The 16859-nt window shown below is 43.7% G+C and overlaps 3 protein-coding genes across 4 annotated transcripts; 2 read left to right on the forward strand and 1 right to left on the reverse strand.

Moving 5' to 3' along the window:
* Nucleotides 1-1199: 1199 nt before the first annotated feature.
* On the forward strand, nucleotides 1200-2855 carry and4 (actinodin4; the record flags this gene model as incomplete). The annotated part of the gene is made up of 4 exons (XM_083686877.1): nucleotides 1200-1257; nucleotides 1363-1407; nucleotides 1613-1773; nucleotides 2028-2855. 4 exons carry the CDS (start codon nucleotides 1200-1202, stop codon nucleotides 2853-2855), a joined length of 1092 nt encoding a protein of 363 aa, XP_083543003.1.
* Nucleotides 2856-4004: 1149 nt separating this feature from the next.
* cops6 (COP9 signalosome subunit 6) lies at nucleotides 4005-7817 on the reverse strand. Its single transcript, XM_083685793.1, has 10 exons — nucleotides 7762-7817; nucleotides 7110-7235; nucleotides 6662-6793; nucleotides 6341-6429; nucleotides 6118-6180; nucleotides 5957-6004; nucleotides 5752-5866; nucleotides 5533-5625; nucleotides 5156-5256; nucleotides 4005-4567 (listed from the first exon to the last, which is right to left on the reverse strand). Exons 1-10 carry the CDS (start codon nucleotides 7802-7804, stop codon nucleotides 4427-4429), a joined length of 951 nt encoding a protein of 316 aa, XP_083541919.1. The 5' UTR covers nucleotides 7805-7817; the 3' UTR covers nucleotides 4005-4426.
* Nucleotides 7818-8089: 272 nt separating this feature from the next.
* On the forward strand, nucleotides 8090-10480 carry LOC310816382 (F-box/LRR-repeat protein 12; the record flags this gene model as incomplete). Of its 2 annotated transcripts, none has more annotated exons than XM_083686551.1 (3): nucleotides 8090-8134; nucleotides 8417-8492; nucleotides 8914-10480. In XM_083686551.1, one exon carries the CDS (start codon nucleotides 8926-8928, stop codon nucleotides 9979-9981), a length of 1056 nt encoding a protein of 351 aa, XP_083542677.1. In that variant the 3' UTR covers nucleotides 9982-10480. The 2 variants fall into 2 exon arrangements, with proteins under 2 accessions (XP_083542677.1, XP_083542676.1); XM_083686550.1 differs by lacking the exon at nucleotides 8090-8134 and adding an exon at nucleotides 8181-8281.
* Between the last annotated feature and the right edge of the window lie 6379 nt (nucleotides 10481-16859).

Below are 16859 nucleotides of genomic sequence, written 5' to 3' on the forward strand. Positions count from 1 at the left end.
ATGCAAATAAGTTGAATTGAGTCCATCTTAATGCAAGGATAGTAGTCCATGTAATTTGGGAATTAATATCTTTGTTTTTATAGGGTCTCTGATTTGCATAGGAATAAATGACACACTGTGTGGATCAGGTTGTCATGACAAACTGAGTAAGGTTCATGTAATTGGGTGTAGGCCTACTGATTTCTTGAGACCAGCTGTTCTCTGTAATCCCTGTTGAAATGACACACCAATTGCAATCTGATTCAGTTATTTGTCTCCCTTTTTTGTTTGAATGAGGGAAAGCCTTTTTTGTTGAATGAGGGAAAGACAAATGTTGAACTTGCCTACTGGAATGTATGGACTGATCACATTATTCAATGTAAAATTATTGTTATTAACAAAAAAAAAAGAAGCAATATTATTATTATTATTACACGTTTTACAGTGAGCATGCCACGACAGAAAAGCAGGTGTTCCATGGTAGGAAAGTTTTTTTTTTTTTTTTTTAAAAGGCCCTTTTTAAAATACACACGGCACAAAATATTCTATCTGACATACAAGGTCATGTTTGCCTGGGTCAGACATTAAATATAAAGGCTTTGATGTTTTTTTTACCTGAAACATTTTAGCTTTTCTACACCCAGCAGGTGTTGCTTTATTCCCAGATTTACTGAGAGTTTCCGTTTGAAGTCTGGACTTTTTATGACTTTACCGCTGAAGTCCATGGGGTTTTCATTCTTAATTGCCACCAGAAGCTCTGTATAAAACAAGCTTTAATAGAGGGAGGAGCCAGTGTTATTGTTTCTAGGGTTAAACCAATGATATTGGATAGGCACTCATGCGTCACAATGATTGACATGCAGTTCTATATTTAACACCTGCTCCCACTACAACAGTGGACACAGCATTCAATGCCCAGGTGAGTACAATGGTCACTATAGTCTCCTAGGGCAGCCTACAATGATGAAATTATGTATATTCTGTGTTAGAATACTGTCAATAACATGAAAAAGCATTGAGATGGACATGTTTACATGTTGGGATCTATTCAAATAGAGGGTCTTGGTCAACTAACTAGAGAGTTTTAAAGCTAAAACTTAAGGATGAAAGTTTTGGAGTAGCCTAATACTTCACAGTATATTTCACAGTAAGCTTCATCGTTTAAAGATGTTTTTGGTAGCCTGCTGCATAATTAGATGTCTGGATTGCAGGTGGTCAGCATGATTTCTTCGTTGTGGTTGGCGGCAGGGGCACTATGCTGTCTGACGTTTCTCCCAGGTCAGTTTTGGTCTTTTCTGTCAGCTGGTTTTAACATAATGATAGTTACTAGATGGTTGATGGATCATGTACAGGGATAATGAAGTGATATGTGTCCCTCTGCAGGTCTGCTGCAGGCTCGGTCTTTACTGGAAGCCGTCAAGCAGGAAGGTAAAATGTTATGCTTGTATTTTCTCTCTATTACAAGTTCTTTTGTGCAAACTAATCAGTCATGCACAGGCTTTATTTGTCTGTCTCAGAAGCCCCTCATCTGCCCCTCTCTCTCTCTCTCTCCCCCCCCCTTCTATGACTGTCCATGTGCCTGTGACTGTCTATGACTGACTGTCCTGTCTCTCCGACCCTCCTCTCCTAACAGAGATGGCCCCAGTGAGTGCATTGGGTATCGACTCTGATCAGGCTAACGGTTTCCTGACTCACTCACGGCCAAAGCGCAATGTGGACCCCGTATGGTACAGAAACGACCCAGACTTCCAGGCTTACTACCGCTACTACAGCAGCATCGGACACACGGAGGGGGTGAGATGGAATGGGAAATAAGAAAGGAGGGTTATAGCCTCATGAAATTATAAATGACAGGCAGTGGCTAAAGATGACTAGTTGCTATGTTTTTTTTTATTTCATACTCCCTCATTGTCTGTCTGTCTGTCTGTCTGTCTGTCTGTCTCTCTCTCTCTCTCTCTCTCTCTCTCTCTCTATTTATGTATGTAATTCTCTTCATCTATCTCACTCACTTTATTCCGACTGCTCTCTATTCTAACTCTACCTCTCAGGTGTACGAAATTGACAAGATCAGGATCCTGTACCAGCAAATGAGGCAGCTGGAGCACATCTACGGCCCTAATGCCTCCTACTACCAGAACCGCCTGGGGGTACCCACCATCAAGTGCGACCCAGCCAAGGACAAGAATTGCAAAGCTGCACCTCTTCCCCCTCCTCCACCAATGAAAGGTTTCACACAGCCCAAAAAGCCCCCTCCCCCTCCACCCCTCTCTTCGGCTGATGTCATCCACTTGTGCAACACCAAAGACCCTCTCTGCAAGCCCCACATCGTTTTCCTTCCCACCGGAGCCGTGCCCGTGCTCTGCGACCCGCGCTACCATCCCCAATGCAAGCCTCATAAGGGCGAGGTCCTAACCCCAGCCCCCGTCCGTCAGCCCCGGCCTACTCCACCCCCCGTGGTCAAAAAGTACGCCCCACCACCGCCACCACCCCCACCCCCCATGGTCAAAAAGTACGCCCCACCCCCACCCGTCAAGAAGTCTGCTCCCCCTCCAGCCCCCATCCGCACCTACAAGGGGATGGAGTATGACTGCGACCCCTACTGGGACCCAGACTGTCTGATCGACCACCCACCTAGGCCCATCAAGGGCAAAGTCGCCCCTCCGCCACCCCCACCTCCTCCCATTGAGGAGATAGAAGAGGAGGAGGAACCAGTGGAGGAACCAGCACCACCTGCACCAATCGCTAAGAAAGTCCCCCTGTACCCCTACCCCTATCAATACCGCTATCCCTATAACTACCAGCATGACCTCTATGATCCTGTTCGCTTTCAGTACCCTTCACCTGCTGATGCCCCTGCTGACGACGCCAGTGAGTGAGTAGCCCCCCTGCCTCCAGTGAGTGAGTAGCCCCCCTGCCTCCTGAGCAGCAGAGTGACAGAGAATGGAGCAGAGTGGAGAGGATTTGCTTACGCCTTAAGCTTTTTTTGTGAACGAACAAAGACTTTTTTCAGAGGACATCTTCACCCAATACCTAGATACAGAATGACTAAGATGCACCTCCCAATAATGATGGGGCTTTGAGCATGTAACCTGCAATGACCTGCACTAGAGCGATGGTATTACTGATGTGTTTCAGTGCAGATGTATGACAGTGACTGGTAATGTTGTTACAGGAATGAGACTATTGGCAAATTCCCTCATACAAGCCAGTAGGTGTTATTTAGCATTTAGCATCAGTATTCAACCCCACAAAGCAAATATGTAACCATGATGACTCTGAGTGATGAAAAATAAACTTTAAAAAAATCCTGTCATGTTTGATGTTCTGCTCCTACCATTATGATTATTAGAAGGTAGAAAAGAAAGGTGATGTGGCAATGAGTGGAGAGCTCATAAAAGAGGGGGATGAGGCAATCCGTGGTCGGTGGAAAGTTAGGCCAACCCCTGTTGGTGCCACATGGCTGGTAAAAAATACACTGTTAAATAAAAACTACAGGCTAAGGGTCATTATCTCAAGTTCCGCTACCTTTTAATACCCAAATAAACGCTGAGTCCTGAGAACTGTAACTAACGCTAAAACTCTTCTACCTCCTCCTGCTACCAACACCTTACTTACACCACTACTTTCAGAGGCTGTACACAGCAGGACCATATGACATCAAAAACTAACTAACGGCAAATACTCAAACCCCTGGCCATTAAACCTGCAGTCATGCTGACTCTGCAGAGCAGGCTTTATATAATCATTTGAAGATGTGGGTCTCATGTTTTAAACATTATGTATACTAGGGAATGTTCCCTTATAGTGGCAAAAACAGTACATGTCTGTTGATAACTTCAGTCATAAATGGCCTGGCCACATTCATTTGTAATTTGTAATAAGGTACTGTGTCCCGTGTGTGTACACTACCTAGAGAGAATGCTCCTTTATAGTGTAGGAATAGTTATCGATTTGTGATTATTATTATTTGAATGACTGGCCATGTCCATTTGTCATTGGACAAACAGAAAGATCAAAGTCCCAGAAAAAATCAGCAGATCATTTATTACGTACAGAAACATGGAACGACAAAACAAAGCAAAAAGGGGAAAATGTAATTTCTGTTCATGTACATGGATTCATTAATGTGCATACTCACGAATATTAAACAAACTGTGAGTGATTACCGTGAGCGATTTCATACACTGTCCTGTTCTTTCTATTCATGAGTGTGTGGTTAAGTGATATATACAGGCGGCTTCTGAGACACATAGAATTTGCTACCTTGGAAAACAGTAAACTGGTTGGTTGTGAAACTAACATTCAATTGTATCTGATAGTGTGTTTCTGTATGTCAGGTCAGTGGGTACTGTTAACATAAAAAAAACAGACAAGCAAACAAATGAAAATTTGCAGTGCTTGTGATCTCTTCCTCCGCTTTCACTCACTCTCCCTCCCTCTCTGGCGCTCAAAAGAAGAGTCCTCTCATCCTTCGGCCGATGCCCTGTCTGTCATAGAGGACGTTGAACTTGTTGATGAACTGGTTCATGCTGTTGCAGGTTTTAGTGATGGTGCCTAAGTAGGCCATGAGGCCCACATCATTGCATTGCTAGAGAGAGAGAGAGAGAGAGAGAGAGAGAGAGAGAGAGAGATTTTTTCAGCTGGTGTGTTTTACAAGACAGTTTAGCCAACCTGCCTGAGCTTGCTTAAAGGAAATACATGGGCTTTACCGAGTGATTTAAAGTCAGAACATGACAGGCACTTCTTCATTCACCATTGAAAAGTATATGTGAAAAACTGACAGCTGGGCAGGTTGGTACAATAGTAAGGCTAAGATCCAACACTAGATAAAGCGTATAGGCACGGCCAGCACTTACTTATTAGTCTGGTGTGTAGGGTGAAGAGGACAGTACTTACTTATTAGTCTGGTGTGTAGGGTGAAGAGGACAGTACTTACTTATTAGTCTGGTGTGTAGGGTGAAGAGGACAGTACTTACTTATTAGTCTGGTGTGTAGGGTGAAGAGGACAGTACTTACTTATTAGTCTGGTGTGTAGGGTGAAGAGGACAGTACTTACTTATTAGTCTGGTGTGTAGGGTGAAGAGGACAGTACTTACTTATTAGTCTGGTGTGTAGGGTGAAGAGGAGAGTACTTACTTATTAGTCTGGTGTGTAGGGTGAAGAGGACAGTACTTACATCGTAGAAGTCTGTTTTGAATTTGATAGTGCTAAGGACAGGCAGTCTATGGCACAGAGCGTTGGCTTCTCGAAGGATCTCATGGTTAAATGGCACCTCTCCTGGAAAGTCCCAAATCAGAGGAGGGAGGGGGGGTGAGAGAAGATAGGGAGAAAACATTAGCAAAATGAATACCCACATTACAATGATTGAGGTGGGATAAGATTGTCAGGGTATATTAGGACTAAGGATATGGGGGAGGATATGGGTGTGGTTGGAGGACCCTTGCAGATTTTCATGACACCAAGACAGAATGACATTAACAACTGCTTTTTGAGCATTATTCCCCCCCCCAAACAAACAGCAGATACAGACAGACAGACAGACAGCCCTCTCACCTGCTTCCACTGCTTTGACATACTCCAGGATGACCTTCACCCTGCTGTGGAGCATCTTTATCGCACTGTGTTGGGCTATGAGGTGTTCTGCCACTGGAAGAGGAGGAGGGAATAGATGAAGGGACAGAGCATTACAAACGTTGAATTAGACTTCTTTAACTTCTCGGCTTCTGATGGGATGAAAAACAGACCTCGGAAGGATAGCTGTGGGTTACCTACCTGTTGAGTTCTCTCCTGTGCCTGTGGCTGTCATGCGCGCCACATGGTCGACCCCAATCCTCTCCGCCTCCTCTGTGGCCAGAGTGTACGTCAGCTCAGCAAACAACATGGTCGCCTGGGATTGAATAAGACAGAGGGGTGTTCAAGTTTAGAAATCGTGTGTGTGTGTGTGTGTGTGTGTGTGTAGTAAAGATGCTTTACTTACCTCTCCATTTATGATGTCAATAACAGACTCGTATACGCTGACAGGGAGCTGGGGGAAGCAGGACAAATTTTGTTATTATATATTATATGTTGTTATTATATAACCATACATAAGTTATTTCCGCTTCATATCAGACAATAGTTTCCATATACGTAACTCACATCAGTGTGTTTGGTCATTGGGTTGAGCTTGAGGAAGAGAGGGCTCTCAATGATCTCACAAACCTGAAGTGGAAAGAAATACACAGCAAAAGCCAATGAGCAAAGTGAACAGAGACGCACTCATCGTAGGGTATTACCATCAATACAGTAAAAGTTACGTTACTATAGTACGCCTGTTACTTCTCAGTGTAAAAATTGACTTTGGCCTCTTTGTTCCACCTACCTGCTTGTGAATATGGATATCTGATTGGTCAGGAGGACCCCCTGTGGTATACCAGCCCAGGAATTCCATGTCCTTGAAGACCTGTTTGACTGAGACAGAGAGAGAGAGAGAGAGATCAGTGACCACCATCACATACCACAGACTTCTACCAACCAAACAATTTGCCCCAGAATGTCCCAGAAGATCACTCGTTTGTTAACTACAACTTTCACCACTATGAACAATCAAGTCTGCCATCAAATTGTTTGAAAAGGTGAGGTGCGGAAAAATAGTGGTATTCAATTCCGAGTAGAGAAACACAGACACGTGTAGAAGACTCACACTGCTCCTCCTTGGTGTAATAGTACTCCTTGTCAATATGTGCTCGGTCGTCTACAGTGTGATGCAGCAGCTCGAAGGAGTTCATCACCTCAATGTTTCTACCCTCCTGCTTGCCGATTAGCGCTCCTATCACTGTGTGCAAAGGAAAAGATAAAATACAGATGACATGTAAAGTATTACTCAATACAATTAAACACTGCAAGTCTGCTGATTGACAGTGTCACAACTATTCCTCTAACCTTAAAAGATGATGTGTTCAACTTGTTTATTACCGTTTAACTCATCAATGGGCATTAAGGGCAAGGATATCACTGTACATCTCTGAAATTGGAACCTAATCCGCGGCCCTAACCGTAGACCAATAATCCCATTATTTATTCCATACTGAGATTACATACATACAGGAATAACATTGAAAAACAACACCCAGTGTCACAGTAAAACATACCCTGCATGGGCCGCCCCTCCTGAGAGCGGATGCGTATCCAGTGGTCTGAGATGTTGAGGATGACGAGAGGGTGCAATGCCACCGAGACACTCCCAGTGACCCCGGAGGCCATAACACTGGGGCTGACTGTTGGACAGAGGAGAGAAGCGAGATGCGTTACCTAAGAACTTTGAGCTAGTTATTGCTGTCGCATACCGACATCAAACACGGAGCTGCAGCACCTGTTCCTTGCGGAGCAAGCGTCACTGACTGTTGACATGAAAAAGCCGGTGCAATAGCTAACTCATAACGACGTTACGGCAAGAAACCCGGACCTTTTCAGGTTTATTTGATAATTTTGCTTCAGTGTGTACTTTGGAATATTGTTGGCATATTGTATTATTGTGGTTTCTTGGTCGCAAAGGACCAATGACACGTAGCTGCCTACAACTACCTACACAAGTTCGCTATGCCAGCTGAGCCTGCTAGCTGGTGTGACTGAGTGAGCTAGTAGTAGTAGCAAGTTAGCTAACGTTAGCCTAGCCTAATACGAAATCGTAATGCTACAACCACCATCGGCATGACATATACAGCCGGCTATCCCGTTTGCAAGTCTACACAATAACCCAAATAAGCAGGGACAACAATTATGCTTTTGCAGAGAAATTCTCACCTGCCCCATCAACTTCCATTCCACCACCATTGCTCGTCGCCATCTTGTCCGACTGACAGCTGCGCAGGCGTAGTGTGGACCAGGCTTGACCGGAGGGCAGATTTGTGTTATTTTTTACCAAACACTGGGGGCAATGTTTGACGCTTTTGCGACGTTGTTTGTTTTTATAATACACGTGAATTGGAACCTATGGATTTTGTCATTCATGTTTATAATGTCCCTGTTGTTTTCACACTTCTGAATATCTGCTGACTCTCTCAGTCTCAAATAAGTTATTAGTCCGTGTCGTGCATATAGTGTTGTCTTTTTACTGAACGTAGGTACCATTGTTGCATTAGCAACAACCGTTTGGTTTCTTCAGGGTGCAACTCTGGTACGTCAGTATATTTCGTCCGTGTAACGGTAGTTTTGTTTACAAAATGGCTGACTTTAGAACTTGCACTCTCGATTACTTCCCAGAGAATATTTTGATTGATATTTTATCATATTTAAGTGTGCGAGAGCTCGTCAGAACTGGAAGGTATGATAAGTTAGCGTCGATGTGCTCACGTTAACTATGTACATTCAGATTGTGCAGCTATATCCACTAGCTGTAATGTTAAGAGTATGAAGAACACTTCTCTTTGTCGTGTCATTCATATGGTGTAATTTGCAGGGTGTGTAAGAGATGGAGACGCCTTGTAAAAGACCAAAGATTATGGCGAGCTGTTGACCTTACTGCATGGAAAGGGGTAAGAATGGTGTCTGGTAATGTTAGTTACCCTCATCTTGCTTTTTCTTCTCATATTGAAAGTTTTCTGAGGCTGTCATGTCTGTCAAGAGACGTCGGCCATTTTTTTCCAAAGTACATATTAACCACCTCCCTGGGTCCAATTTATTTATCCTAGCTACCTAATACATGTGATGCTGTTTCAGTAGACTTATTATTGTTATTGTTAACTTTTCAATATTGTCTGCACGTCAAAATACCACGATACGTCGCTATTTACACTTTGGCCTATTTCTTAATTAGGACACCTGTTTACTACAGATATTTTACAGAACTTGAACATATCTTTCCTAAACACTGATGCAGTTTTTCTCTTTAATCTCTCCTTCACTGGATGTGTAATCCAACTGTGCTCCCTGCCCCTGGTGTCCATTCTGGGTCAGGTGACATCACGCATGCTGTGGGTTCTCCTGCGCCAGTACCTGGGCTGTGGGCTGCGATGCCTGCGGCTGCGTGGCTTGCTGCTCTCTGCCCGAGGTGGGGCCTTTCTCTCAGAGTCCTGGCTCAAGGCCTTGTCCTCCAGGTGCCCCAGACTTCGCAGACTCTCCTTGCTGCATGCTGACCTGAGAGGTTTGCGCAGCTGCCTGCTCTTACCTCCAACACTGCAGGTCTTGGAGCTCCGTGGCTGTGAGCTCCCCCAGGAGTTTTTCACCCAGAGCCCCACCAGTGGAGCTGATGGTCCAGAGAAAAGGCCTGAGACAGCATCCAGTGCTGCTGCTCAGCAGCGAGGACGGGGTCAGACTGGTAAAAGACCTGCCTCCACGTCTGGGATCGCCATTGAGACTGTTGTCCTTGACAATGTGCCCTCGTTCACGGACCAGCACCTGCAGAGTCTGAGCTCCTGGGAGAGGCTCAGCCATCTAGAGCTCAGAGACGTCTTCCGGATCACTGCGGCCGGCCTCCGAGGCAGCGCAGCCAGGGAGAGCGGCTCAGGCGTGGAGGGGCTCTCCAGGCTCAAGTATCTGGAGATAGGGTGCATTGGGCGGCCGGGTTCCCAGCTGCAGATGGCTTCCCTGGGGCTGGGAGCGGGCTGGCTGGGCCTGGAGGAGCTGACACTAGGTGGCAGGGAGGTGGGGCCGGGTCTGCTGTGCGCCAGCCGCCTTAAGGACCTGCAGCGCCTGCGGCTCAGCTGCTGCAGGCTGGGCGAGATGCAGGTGCTGCGGAGCTGTAGGACGCTGCGGGAGCTGCGCAGGCTGGAGTTCTACGAGGTGAACTTCCAGGCCCGGCCGAGGACGCAGGAGGGCGAAGGAGAGGGACAGGGACAGGGAGAGGGTGAGGGTGAGGACGGGAGGGAGGGTGGCTTGGCAGCAGGTGTGGATGGTGGCAATGGGAACGATGATAAACTGGATGAGAATGACCCTGTGCCAAGTCTGCGCCGCTCACTTGCCGCTCTGCTGCCGCGCTGTGCACTGCTGTTCACCAACTGCACCGTTACAATAGACTCAGACTAGCTGACACACATCTGGTGCACTCTTTCTGGTTGGGTTATAAAACAAACATTCCTCTTATAACCTGTGTGGAAACTCATTTGCTCGACAAATGCTCCACATTTTCACTCGTATAATGTGAAGGCCTATTTTTTCAGACTCAAACTTCAAACTCAATCAAGGTTTAACATGCTAGGTTGCTAATGCTCTTTTAAAGACTCATATACAGCCATGTCATTTACAAACAAGAGGATGTGTGGTCTACAGACTCAAACTGCTATTGGTTGGTTTATCAAGCTCACATGTTCAGAGAACTGGTGCACAGACACAACAAATAAGGCATTGAAAGTTTCAGTGCAGCCTTGATTGTTAACCTCTCGAAATTCAAACCCTACAATCAAAAAGTTGTTACAAGCAGGTGGTTCCATTTTATTTCTATCGAAATGTTCCACATCGCTTGCTCTTACCACAGGTTTATAATGTATGTCAGAAAAGCACTGCACTTAACAATAAATTATGTCATTCATCAGTAAACACGACTTGTCTTTATAATGTGTGTATCTATTTTACCATTCTTTGCACCTATCTGATTTTAGAAAGGGACCAAAAGATAATGTCCTGAAGAAATGAAATGCATTGAATGTTTCATTGACAGGATACATTGGACTGGCACAAGACCTCTGGACAGACATCATTGCTCATTCCTCGTTACTGCTCTTGCCCTTTCCTGTTTCCCATCTCTGTTCTCTGTGGTTGACCATTTAGTCTTCCTAATGTGGTGGGTTCCTTTTATCAGATTTTCACTTGAACTGTGGGGTGTCCGTATGCACCATGTGATGTGGGTTGGTGGTTCAGAGAGGAGGAATACAAATGGGAATTGCGTGATCTTTTTCTGGTCAGTAAAAATATTAGAGTGAAAATGCCACAATGCCACATGTTTCCTTTATGTAATCCCCTTTGGGAAATTGATCATCCATCAGCCTGGTAACAACACCAAGGTTGTGGGTTTGATTCCTGCTGGGACCATATATACCGAGAAATGGATGCACTCACTGCAATGTAAGTCACTTTGGATAAAAGTGTCAGCTAAATGGTACATATTATTATCAGCCATTTAACAAGTACTTTACAGAATTTAAGTACTTTAGTAAGAACACAGAACATGGAATAGAGTGATGGCAGTCATGTACATTTATGAACAGTAGATATCCTCCAGATCTATCTTTTACTTGGCCTCACATGCCATTTCACCCATATGACATTTCAGCTCAAATGAATATTGATCAATTTCTAACAGTAATTGTTATGAAGTAGTCTGAAGTGAGCTATCTTCTCTTTGTATTTATTTTCCTTTGAGTGTATCTTTGCTGTTGTTGAACTATTTTCAATGAAGAATAATTTGCTTTAATATAAGTTATAGCTTTGTTGCAGAGCAGGAGCAGTTTTGGAGAAAAAATAAATAAATATAGCTGCAAGCAAAGATTAAAAGGGGTTCAAGCCATATAAGCAACACCATCAAGGTTATCAAATTGCATGGAGATCAAAAGGGGCAAGAGCAATAAGCTAGGAGGAGAGATATTGTTGGCATTTGTAAGGGTAATGAGCAAGGCAGGGGTTAGGGTTAACTGACGCTAGTCATCACAGGCAAGGGCAATTTCGATGACAAAGTTTCAGGTTAATTTGGCAAAGTGACCAATGCAGGGAACTCATGGTCTTTGCCTCCCTCTTTTGAACACTTGGTGATATTACCAGAATCCCACCAGTGCCAATGAATTTTGTTTGTTGTTGTACATGTGAACATCACCGACGTTGGTACAGGTATTCAGGGGGGTGTCCTTGATGCACATGACAACTTTCATGTGAATTTAACAAAGCGGCTTTAGGACTGTTTTAATACGGCTATGAAATGTGTAGCTTGCCCTGCTGGTCGCCCTGCTTGTTCTGCTCTGACGTCACATCCCAGAGTCGACCTAGCTCCATGTCGCTCATTAAGACCTCCGGTTTCGCTTGTCGCTGTATTCGCGGCTTCAAAATAGAAGCGCGAATTAAAACATGAATGTAAAGTGATAGGGTCACAATATTTTCTCTTATTTTTTTGCTGAAATCAAAGGCTAAACATGATTTTTACTACCACTGTACTAACACAACACTTCTAGTATACATATCAACTGAGTTTAAACCATGAGGGGTGCCATACAAAGATTTATTGGCACTTTTAACAGTGTCCCAAGAGTTCAAGGTGCTACCTCTAGATTGCATTGGGAGGACATAATGTACTGTACACAAAATATCATATGTCATATGAACAATTATGTGCCAATAAGTTGTTCGTATGACACCCTTCTTGGCTATCCGTAGCCTCCACCGGAGAGGTGCATGAGAATTGAGGTTGTCCTCCAATTTCTGCCAGTCATAAATAATTCATCGTTAATAATTGACTACCATTAACTACCATATTCTTACGTGTGACTTATGTTCTTAGTTTCTGTGTTTTAAGGGTATAATATGACTGTAAACTAGTAAACGAGCAGTGACTATTTCCAGTAGCTCCAGTATTGAGAGTGGTAGTTAGTTCCAGCCCCATCCCTCAGATGTTGTTTGAATTAGAGGCCAGACAGACCCTGCAATGACGGGTTTACCTGGAGAGAGAGAGAGAGAAAGTACATTTTCAAATTCCCTTTTTTAAATTGTACATACTTTCTGTTACGTAATATGTCCTTAATTTAGGAAAAATATTATTAAATATCGAAAAGTCGGAACGTGCCGACTATTGTCGTTCATAGAACACAGCTCAATATTTGTAAACTGAGAAACCAATGCTTTTAATTTACATATAATAATAACCGGGAAAACTGGAAAATTGCTAACTGGGGCCTTAAGGAATGACACCTGTGGACGAACACCGGAGGACGACGCCGTCTTGATCCACGGATGATAACTCACGCGAGACAGCTAACTTGACAGAACGCAGCAAGACGTCAGATCATCCAGTCTGTAGGATCCTGTCCTGTTGACCTTGGCTAGGGCATGGGGAGAAAACTGGAGAACATGGGAACAGCGCTTCCGGATATATTTAACCATTGTGTTTTAAATGTTTACGACAGGAAAAATGATACAATTAATTATTTTTTTCAACCTGAAACTCCAGGGCCTTGGCTTATTTATGCTACACCCCCGCCCCAACACATTTATGTCCCTTGTCGATGTTAGGGTGGAACTTGTAGGTGATTTGTAGGTGAAGACAAACTACTTCTTACTTTTAGCTATTTATTTATATGTGAAAATTCTAGACTTGTACAAGGACCACTTTTGGCGAAGAAAATCACAGTCAGCAAGCTGTTAATCTGTAACCAACCTTCGAAAAATGGATGCATTCAAACAGTCAACCAAAGCATTTACAGTATACAAAATGATTGTGATATTGAAATGATTGTGGCTATTTGGTTGGGGAGGAACCATGGTTTAGACTTGGCATCCCTTGTTGTTCACGGGCTGGTCACACCATTCGTCCCATCTGCGGAGTCAGAACCCTGTAAGAGATAAGATACCAACTCTGGTATGGCCTGTCCTCCCTAGCCTGGTATTATTCCACTATAGCTCTTTGTGTAAGCGTGTGTTGCAACATCTTTCTTGATGACCTGGCTCAACCTCTCCATGTATTAATCCAACGTACCATGGGACTAATGCTTGATCCATCGCTCATTTATCAGCAGGCCATCACATTAGTAAATTTAGCACACTACAGTAATGTATTTTTATTATAGCAATAATAAACTGTTTTTATAAAAAATAATTTCTAACAGTGAAAACCATTGGTGAAAACAGACAGGTCTTGGTAAATATTAAACAAAAAAGACTTCACTTCTGGTGACACTACCTTAATCTGTAATTTGCTCTCACACGCATGCACACATTTATGCATACATGCATTCATTTTGTCAGATTTGCAGCGAATTTTATAGAACACACAACCCTCTCCACCATGTTATAGACAATATTGCAATGTCCCAAGCCTCGTCCCACCTCCCCATACACACAACCCCCCCCCCCTTACTCCTGGTCTGTAAGGATTCTCTCACTTTGAATTTAATTTCCTTTCAAAATCACCTCCCAATTTCTCTGTGGATATCAAACACACACACACACACACACACACACACACACACACACACACACACACACACACACACACACAAACATAAGTCTTGAAAACCTTGTTTCATTTCAATTTCTTCAAGATAAAGATGATTTAAGCCACCCATGTCTTCATTATAGTGGATTTTTTTTTATTATTATTATTTTTTTTTTTACATAAATCACAACTTTATCACAAAAAAACAAATGACATTCACCATATATGTTATCTATATTGTTTGGAATTGAGATAAAGACAATATATGTTAAGTATTTTACATACATTTTTATTTCTGACATCTTCAAAATAAACTGTCAGTCCTACCTGCTCATTGTAGATTACATACAATGTCAAAAAACCTAGAGGTATTGAATATTAAAGACAAGCAAAATGAAATCAATGTTTGCAAGAAATGTGGTCCTCTGTGGCTCAGTTGGTAGATCATGGCTCTAACAATGCTTAGGTTGTGGGTTTGATTCCTGCTGGGACCATATATACCGAGAAATGGATGCACTCACTGCAATGTAAGTCACTTTGGATAAAAGTGTCAGCTAATAATAATAGGTATACATAAATGGCATCACACTGTTTGCGCCATGTTCTACTTTCTTGTGACGAGGACTTACTGATATTTTGGTATAACAGACAACTTGAAGACTTGGCTTAGATACAATATAATAATATTTACTTAAGGAGCAGCACAAATTCACAACGGGACGTAAATCAAGCATCGCAGCGAAATTCAGTTTGAAGTTCCAAGCAACAACATCCTTCCTGATAATAATATCTCCCCCCCCCAAAATGAACTTGCACTGTTGGACATAAGCTGTTTTGTTTCTGCATGCGCACATGATTCGAAGAGGCAGTCACCAGAGACTGAAATGTGAGGATCCGTGAGTCCCTAGAACACCCCTGGGAGCAACAACGTGTATATGCAATGGTAGGACACTCCATATTTGGAAAGCTCTTTTTCTGCACCAAAACAGTGTTCGTAAATGAACTATTTATTTCATGGGATCTCATTCCCTGATCGGAAACATAGTCATACAACCATTAGGAAGATTTTAGAAAACTTGAAAAATGTTACATACTGGACCTTTAAAGCCAGAAGTCATGGCAAAACGTAAACCAAATCAGTGCACATTATGTACCCCCTGATTACTGAAACATGACTTAACCTCTTAAATTATGTTATATTCCTAATTCCACTGTGCATAGGTGTGAATGTTTTTTTTGTGATAATATATTTGTTATGGTCAGATCTCATAACCCAAGCGTGGACACAGAGTCAGGACACTAATATAAAATAATAAGGTTTTTAATAACAGGGGGCTGGGAATGGGACAACCGGGGGGAAATGACAAACGGGGGTAGGGCAGGCAGGCAGACAGACAGGGCAGGCAGGCAGACAGACAGGGCAGGCAGGCAGACAGACAGGGCAGGCAGGCAGACAGACAGGGCAGGCGGCCATGTAGGACAGGTATGGTAGACAGGTGAATAGCCGGGTAGGGTTTCTGGGGAATAAAGGAAAGGCGATCAAAAACAGAGAACAAACACGAGGACTAGTATCTACAATACGAAAGAGGCCGAGAAGCGAGACTAACGTGTAGAAACACTGAATAACCATCTGGCGATGAGTGGATGTGAAGCCGGGGTTTAAGTACAGCACGGAGATGAGTAGGCCAGCAGGTGTGGACAGCACAACCTATCCAAATGAACTAGCATCTGCCTTCATCTGGGACACAGTGGAGTGTGAATCAAATGCAGGTGAACAGTCAAGCTACGCTCACTGAACACTTTATTAGGAACACCTGTACACCTTCTCATGGTGGAAGTGGTGTAATGGTGTGGGGAATGTTTTCTTGGCACACTTTGGGCCCGTTAATACCAATCAATCATCGCTTGAATGCCACAGCCTTATTTGAGTATTGTTGCTGACCATGTGCATCCCCTCAGGGCCACAATTTACCCATCTTCTAATGGCTACTTTCACCATGATAATGCACCATGTCAGAAAGCAAAAGTCATCTGAAACTGGTTTCATGAACATGACAATGAGTTCAGTGTTCTTCAGTGGCCTTCCCAGTCGCCGGATCTGAATTCAATAGAACACCTTTGGGATGTGGTAGAACCGGAGATTCACAGCTTTAAAGTGAACCTGAAAAATCTGCAGGAATTGCGTGATGCAATCATGTCATCATGGACCAGAATCTCAAAGGAAAGTTTCCAACATCTTGTGGAATCAATGCCACGAAGAATTGAGGCTGTTTTGAGAGCGGAGGTGAAGGGAGGCCCTACCCAGTATTAGTGTAGCGTTCCTAATAAAGTACTCAGTGAGTGTATATATACTATCCAACACAAGCTTCATACAGCTATTCCAAGAGAATCAATCTGTCACGACTCTGCCTTCATGATCTCTGCCTGCGGTGACTAGCACACCTGTTGGCAATCTAGTAATCGACTCTCCGCTACTTATACCCTGAACCTGCTGCTAGTCAACGCCGGATCGTTTGCCATTCATGGTTTTGTCTTTGTGCCACGCTTCCAGCTCCAGTACCCTGCCTGACCTCTGCCTGTCTGATTACCCGCCTGCCTGCTTGACCCCTGCCTGTCTGACTACCCGTCTGCCTGCCTGACTACCTGCCTGACCCGCCTGTTCCTTTCTATTATACCTGTCTTATTAAATCTGTTTGCTTACCTGCTTGCTTACCTACACTTACCTGCTTGTCTGCATTTGGGTTTGGTCTCTGATTCGTGACACAATCAT

The sequence above is a fragment of the Argentina silus genome, assembly GCF_951799395.1.
Source record: "Argentina silus genome assembly, chromosome: 15".
Taxonomy (NCBI): Eukaryota; Metazoa; Chordata; class Actinopteri; order Argentiniformes; family Argentinidae; genus Argentina; species Argentina silus.

Coding starts and splice junctions, on each gene's coding strand:
- cops6 (XM_083685793.1), bottom strand. CDS start 7,804: ATGGCGACGAGCAATGGTGGTGGAATGGAAGTTGATGGGGCAG. Junction 5,626..5,751: donor CACAGGAGAGAACTCAACAG/GTAGGTAACCCA, acceptor CTCCTCTTCCAG/TGGCAGAACACCTCATAGCC. Junction 4,568..5,155: donor TCAAAACAGACTTCTACGAT/GTAAGTACTGTC, acceptor CTCTCTCTCTAG/CAATGCAATGATGTGGGCCT.